The 7,446-nt window shown below is 38.0% G+C and overlaps 1 protein-coding gene across 5 annotated transcripts in view; it reads right to left on the reverse strand.

Annotated features, from left to right (window-relative positions):
• LOC120081212 (DNA repair protein XRCC2 homolog) overlaps positions 1-5,207 on the reverse strand; it is a 37,823-nt gene extending 32,616 nt beyond the window's left edge. For 2 of the 5 annotated variants that reach the window (XM_039035914.1, XM_039035912.1), the window contains exons 1-3: positions 4,888-5,190; positions 4,559-4,712; positions 2,653-2,765 (exon numbers count right to left, since the gene is read on the reverse strand). In XM_039035914.1, the coding sequence (XP_038891842.1) occupies positions 2,653-2,765; positions 4,559-4,712; positions 4,888-5,064 (444 nt within the window). In that variant the 5' untranslated portion in view covers positions 5,065-5,190. Of the gene's footprint in view, positions 1-2,652; positions 2,766-4,558; positions 4,713-4,887 lie in introns of all 5 variants that reach the window. The other 3 variants (XR_005482725.1, XM_039035915.1, XM_039035913.1) reach the window with 3 other exon arrangements.
• Positions 5,208-7,446: the final 2,239 nt, after the last annotated feature.

A 7,446-nucleotide genomic window follows, 5' to 3' on the forward strand; every position in this document is an offset into this window, starting at 1 on the left:
TCTGTTTTTTAAACCTCCTAGTGCCAGCCCCCCATTTCAACTTTTTTTTTATACAATCTCCCATTTTACCAAATGATTTTAGTTTTCCTCCTTTATGTCCTTCCCAAAAGAAATTTCTCATGATTCTTTCCATTGAAGAAATGACCTTTTCTGGCATTAAGAAAGAAGACATATAATAGGTCGGTAGATTTGAAAGCACTGAGTTGCATAGAGTTGCTCTACCACCTCTTGAGAGGTTGTACCTTCTCCATTTATCGAGTTTACCTTGAAACTTGTCTAACACCCGCTGCCAAAAGTCTAATTTCTTTGGATAACTGACCAAAGGAAGGCCTAAGTATAAAAAAGCCAGCTGTACAGATTTACAGCCTAACCTTGATGCCACGGCTTCTTGCTTGGATTCTTCAATATTAATTCCACATATGGCTGACTTTTCCGAATTTATTTTGTGACCGGAGCACCATTCATATAATGTAAGAGTTTTCCGGAGAATCTCTAACATTCCATCGTCGTTTCTACAAAATAAGAGAGTGTCGTCTGCAAATTGGAGAATTGAGATATGGATATTATCTTTTCCTACCACAAAACCTTCGTACAAACTTTTTTCATGAATTCTTTTGATCAAGGCTGAAAGTACTTCACTAATTAAAAGGAAAAGAAAAGGAGAAAAGGGGGTCTCCTTGTCTAATTCCTCTTGATGCCAATATTCTTCCTCTAGGCCTTCCATTGATGAATATGGAGAATTTAGGATTAGATATACAACCCATAATCCAAGATATCCATTTTGAGTGGAAACCTTTTTCATGGAGTACTTTCTTTTTCCAAATCAAGCTTTAGTATCCAACCTTACTTCTTTTTAGCTCTATACTCCTCAACGGCCTCGTTGGCTATAAGAATTGGATCCAAGATTTGTCTTCCTTCCATAAAGGCGCTTTGAGTGGAATTTATTAAACATGGCATGATCACCTTGAGCCTTTCCGCAAGCACCTTAGCTATTATCTTATAAATAATAGTAGAAAGGATTATAGGTCGAAAGTCTCTTATCCTTACTGCTTCCTCCTCCTTTTGAATTAAGCAAATGAAATTCTCCTTAATACAAGAGTTGAGTTTACCGTTGAGGTAAAATTCCTCGAAGACATCTCTAAAACCATCCTTCAACAAATTCCAGAAATGAAGAACAAACTCTACTGTGAAGCCATCTGGTCCAGGAGCCTTGTTTTTACCTAAGGCTTGAATAGCACTTTTAATTTCTGCTATGTTGAATCTTGTAATCAAATGAGTGTTATCTTCAGTTGAGACTTTTGACCAAGCCAAATTTAAAGGAACTTAATGAGTACCTGAGTCCTTTTGTGTATAAATTGGAGAAGAAATCCAATATAATAGTTTCAATCTCTCTGAAAGATTTGGTTGGCAATCCTTGTTCGTTGAATAATTCAGCAATAAGATTCTTCCTTTTTTTAGCTGCAAGGGAACGATGAAAAAAGGAATTATTCTCATCACCCAAAAGAAGCCAATTCAGTTTGCTTTTTTGGATTAGGTCTCTTTCTTCTATTTGGTAAAGAGATGTTAGGTCAGCCTTTAAGGATAATCTCATATCTTCTTCTACTGAAAAGTTCTCAAAGCTGTCGGCTTGGAGGTCTCTTTCACTGATTTCTTTCAGCAAGGTTTCTTCTCTGATTTTCTGTGATTTTTCATGCTTTGTCAGCCACTTTTTAACACTCTGTTTTACTCTTCTTAGTCTGGAATATAAAGCAAACCCAGCCCAATCTTGTTGCCCTTTTATCAACAAAGAATTTTCAATTATCCGACAGCATTCCTTATTTTTTAGTCAACTATTGCAGACTATTGCAGAATATTATTGTTTTTATTAAGATTCTGAAATCTTATAGTGTTTTTTTTAATAAAAAAATATATTGGAAATGGCCCATTTAATGTAAAAAATTATTTGGTAGAGAATAATTTAAAAATTGTTTTAAAAAATGATTAAATTAAAAAAAAAAATGAGGAATCCCCTCCCTGATCCCTGTGGGGAATTTCGTGGGGAAGGGGAATGAAATAGGAGGGTGGGGACGAGACGGAGAAGGCTTCCCCGGCCCCGTGGACATCTCTATGTCGAACACTCAAAAAAATAGTTCCAAACCAAGTAAACGTAGTACAACTCCAAAATAAATTATCTAAATCTTCTTCCACTCTCCGACAAATACAACAAAAACGACCCAATAATGGAAACTTCCACAAGAGCCTATCCAAGGTATTGATTCGTCCACGAACGACCAGATAAAGAACTTCACCTTTTTTTAGAATTTTCACCTTCCAAGGAACAAAAAAAGCTGACACCCAAAGAGGAGACGACATGAAAACTAAAAGTGTACAAACACAAGACATACTACTTTGATACTATATTAAATCACCATCGAACCTAAAACTATAAGCTTTAGAGTTACTGTAAATTTAACATTTCTACAAATGGTTTTAACTACTTCTTCGGCAAAGATTGAGGCTTTACTCCCTTCATTTTTTTATGGATAAGATCCATTCATCTTTTTGTTATTTCACTTATCAATGAAATTTGTTTCTTATTAAAAAAAATAAAAAAATTGTCTGAATGAAATGCATGCAGAAGGCTAACTTTCTTTTAAATAAGAAGAATCTTACCTTGAGAGTGGCAAGAAATTCAAAACTGTCATAGCAACGGATATAAAAGAATCTTCTCAAGCATGTAGCATGTAATGCATCAAAATTTTCCTGATCTCCTGTGCTTGAGGATCCTAGAAAAATTTAGCCCTAATTTTAGCACATAAACCTTTAAGTATAAAGTTTTCTCAGAGCATATCAATTGAAATTAATAACCAACATGAGGAAAAACTTGACTAAAATCCTCCTCCAAAAAAAAACTACCAGATCAACTGACATACTCCACAAACAAAATCCCCAAAACTCGAACTTCTGAAAGAAAAGTAAAGACCAAAGAAGAGCTCTCTCGAAAGCTAAGGAGACTAGAAATATGAAGCCTCCTCTCTCCTCCCTCCCCGCCATTCTTAGCTTCTGAAAGCCACAATTGTCATCGTCACTACCCATTGCCATCATCTCACTACAGTTGCTCATCTCAGACCCATCCAACCAAAAGCCCACTTCCCTCCATTTGTGACTGACGCAAAGCCTTCTCCTGACTACGATCTTGCAAGTAATATTTCGGAGTCCTTCCTTCAAACGTTTGGCATGATGTATGCTCGTCACAGTCATGTTAGTGCTATGATCGAGGAGTTCCTCCTCAATCCGCCTTTTTGGGTAGAAGGGCCTTCTTTTATGACATGCGTGTGCGATTTTATGGATCTTGGGGTGGGGGGGTTTAGGGGTTTGAAAAGGGATCCTTCGATGATTAGGTCCTTTGCCTGCTTTCATGTATCTTTGTGGACTTTGATTTCGAAGATCTTTTGTAATTATTCTTTAGGTATATTGTGCACAGTTGGAGTCCCTTTCTTTAAAGGGTGCCTAAAAGTTGTTATTATAAAAAAAAAGCCTTCTCCTGACTATTCAAGCCCCAACTGTTCACAACTTCTTCTAATTGTTGTCAACCGTTGATTTCTGCCATCCATCAACTTCCTCGTAAGGATTTTAATATCGTTGTGTACTGTCCTCCCTTTCCAGCCGATCATCCTCTACTTATCATCTTCCTTCAATTATCATCTATCAACTTCCAGCCTTCACCAATTTTTTCAACATGGGATCCCTCACCAATCTTCTAAACACCTTATTATTCTGCTCCCCCAAAGAACACATAAAATAGTGCACACCTCAACAAGCCATAAATAGCAACCTTTCTCACAAAAAAGCAGATGAAGGAGGAACACCCCAATCATATCACTAGTGTATCTATGCTGGGCTAGTAAGAAACCAAAAGGCTACTTTGTGGAGATTTTCTTAATCCAAATTATTAGATCATCTACGCTTATTTCTTTTAGGAATTTTTGGTTCAAGGGTGCAATAAGAAGGGACTTAAGAGTATATGTGATCCATCCAATGTACTCCAGTGAATCTATAAGGAAGAAGTTTTGTCTTTGGAAGACTCTGAGATTCAATGTGGGTGCCTCGAGAGGTTGGGTCTACTTCAATCGAAAAGGATTTTCTTTCTATCGAGATCGCTTTGTTCTATTTTGCACGAGACGTGGTGGGCAGGAACTTGGACAGATCAAGTAAAGGTGTCATGGTAGCAGTTTATGGCACGGGAAGGGAGGAGAGAGGGGAGAGAACATGATTCCAAGGTGGTCTTTTATTTTTTCAATAAAGGGACTATTTGCGGTCAAAATTTCTGTTTGGAGACTGGAGAGCGCTATTTTCTTAACAGGCAAGCAAAAGAGACGTCATCGAGGCTAGCTCTTGCTCTATATTAAAATGTATAACAGAAGAAGACACGCGCGTACAGAATAATAAAATTCGAAGACGCAACAAATCCTAGAAATAACCCCAAGACATTAAGAGATATCATTAAGCAGAATTGCAGCTCGTCAATATAACCTTGAACTTAACATTTTATCAAAATTAAATGGCACAAATAGCTCACCGTTGCTAATGGCTTCCAAAATTCGAAGCTTCAGAACTTGGTACAGCCTTGTGATGTCAAGACGACAATCCAAGTCAATGAACACCACTGAGCACTCCAAGCCTCCATAGCGGATCCCATTCCACTCCTTTGGAAGAATGCAATTAACAGCAGCCTGCTCACAGAAGCAGTCTACTTTTCTTTTGGTAAGACAAAAGCGGTCTAACTTTAATGGCACACAAATTGTTCTCAAATGCTTTCGAGGTAAATCACCATCAATTTTTTATCGATATATCGGATATAAATCATGCAAGAAGTTCAAATGGAGAGATTGAACTTGATAATTGGACCTGGATTAAGATCTGCGTTTTGGCAGAACCAGAAGGTCCAACAAGTTCGACCACATTGCCAACGCGGAGAGGAACTCTGTGGAGAGGCGGAACAACCAAGGAGGTTCGTTCTTTGAGAACTCTGGCAAGCATCTCCGAGGCGCTCTCATCGCCGTCGATCCACTGACTGAGCGCCATAACGACCCCCTTGTTGGCCGGACCGGCGGCCTAGGGCTTTGGAGGGAAATTGCCGAGCCACTTCAACCAACGTGACTCGAGTTTTTTATTCTCTCTCTCTTTTTTTAACCGTAACCGGAGATGGGCACTTCTAACCGAGGCATATACTTGTGGGTTGAGCTTTTTAGTCGGGAATTTCGTACGGATGGGTCAAATTTTGAGGCTCATTCTAAATTTATCTCATCTTTCAAATCTGCTTAAATTTTGGCCTTCTGATGACATTCGTTACGTGTGAAATATTTGTTTAGTCCTCAAAACGTTCGAAGACGCATGCATCTCAAATTCTCGCTCGTTCATCTCGTTTCTCATTCATTCCTCTCGTTGGATTGCCCATAGGAAGCACTCGACTAGGATTCTCGCGCATACCTATCGTTTTTTACCTCTTATTCTCGTGTCTTCCTCTTGTTCATCTTCGGACAGAAATCGTACGTTTTAAATCTCAATTTTCAGTCTGACTCTCTCGTTCCTCTCACTTCATCTTCTTTTCTCTCGTTTCTGCATCTTATTCTTTATCAATTTCCCGCCAATTTGCATGTAATTAATAGCCGTTGTACGAATTTTTGAATACTTTGAAAAACCCACAATTCTTTCAAATCAACTTAATGAAATGTGTTATACGCGCTTAAGTCCCACTAAGATAACAAAACATTTTGACCGAATCGAGTATCATTCATTCTCATAAAACGTTCTCTCTAAAAAAAACCCATAACATTTAGCTACAAAATTTCCCAAAAATACGAATTTGTAACGTTCTAATCGTTGTTGAATCAACACATACCAGAAATTTCACACTCCAAGTAAGTATAACACATGCACTGCCTTGTTTCTCATTTACTTAAATCATACGAGTCGTGATAGGAAATGGTTGTTTGTGAGTTGGTATTATGCTACTATAGATAGGCGAGAGGAAGAAACGAGAGTGAGGCTAGTCCAACATAAGGAAGGAAATACCGTGTACAATCTATTAAAGGAGAAAAATGAACGAGAGCGATAGTTAAAGAGAAGAAGAAACGAGAGGAAGTAGCGAGAGTTATAACGAGAGTTTTACAAAATCTAAAATTTTAAATTTATTCATTTGTGTATTGAATGATGGACGAGAAGCAACTGTTTGTTCAATATGGAGGGTCATGGGATAAGAAGGAACAATGTTATAATGGAGAATGTTTGAAGGATATTATAGTGCCAATGACATTGAAGTATAGTGAATTGAGGGATCGATTGTTTGACCTTATGGAAATTAGCACGTATAACACTGATATAAATTGGATTGTGAATGTCCTCCTGTATTTTTTATGAACGACCACAATGTTAAATTTCTACTTTTGGATTTGGATCGTAACAGACCACCGATATTCATAAGTGTTAAAAAAATCTATCAAGTGGCAAAATTTGATGACATAGAGGCAGAATGTGGACCAATATGTGTGGGTGATATTAATAATGAACCAGATACTTTTCCATCAGCGGTGTCGATGGGAGACGACAACACGAATCCATGGGATTTGTATACTCATGGCCAAAAGCGGGGTCGTAATAAGAATGTTGTGAATGAGAATATTGTGAATGAGTATGTTGTGAATGAGAATGTTGTGAACGAAAACATTGTGAATGAGAACATCGTGAATAAGAACCTTATGAATGAGACTCTGGCTACTAAAAATGGTGGTTTTATCCTTACTCCGACCCCAATTTTTCATAATGACTTTGGTCATTTTATTGGTAATGTGCATCAGAGGACCGAGGCAATAGAAGAGAGTTGTCCTCCTGAAGTTCGACTATTTGCGAGTATTGTGAGAAATGGAGACATGATCATGCAACCGCAGTCTACATCTGAATTGGATATTTAGGAAGGCCAAATTTTCTTTTGCAAGAACGGTGTGAAAATGAGGTTGTCATTGTTGGCCATAAAGAATAATTTCAAGTTGTAGGCTAGGAAATCAAACAAAAAAACTATAGTGTCTGATGTATCCACGAGACATGAAGTGGGGAATACGTGCAGTTAGAATAGATGGTTATGACATTTCCAAGATCAACAAATATACAGTTGCCCGCACATGCTCGATTCAAGTCCTTAATCATGACTATAGGCGAGCTAGTATGTTTGTAATTGGCCAATTAATAAAAGATAAGTTCGGCGTTGGTCGTGCTGAAACCCCACACCATAGCATTGAGGATATACGACTGGAATATGATGTGAACATAAGTTACGACAAGGCATGGCGTGCAAAAGAAAATGCTTTCGCTCTTGCAAGGGGTACCCCGAAGGAATCTTACGCCCTGTTGCATGCTCATGGTGAAGCTTTGAAGGTTGAAAATTTGGGGACCGTTTCTAAGATTGAACTA

The sequence above is a fragment of the Benincasa hispida genome, chromosome 7, assembly GCF_009727055.1.
Source record: "Benincasa hispida cultivar B227 chromosome 7, ASM972705v1, whole genome shotgun sequence".
Lineage (NCBI taxonomy): Eukaryota > Viridiplantae > Streptophyta > Magnoliopsida > Cucurbitales > Cucurbitaceae > Benincasa > Benincasa hispida.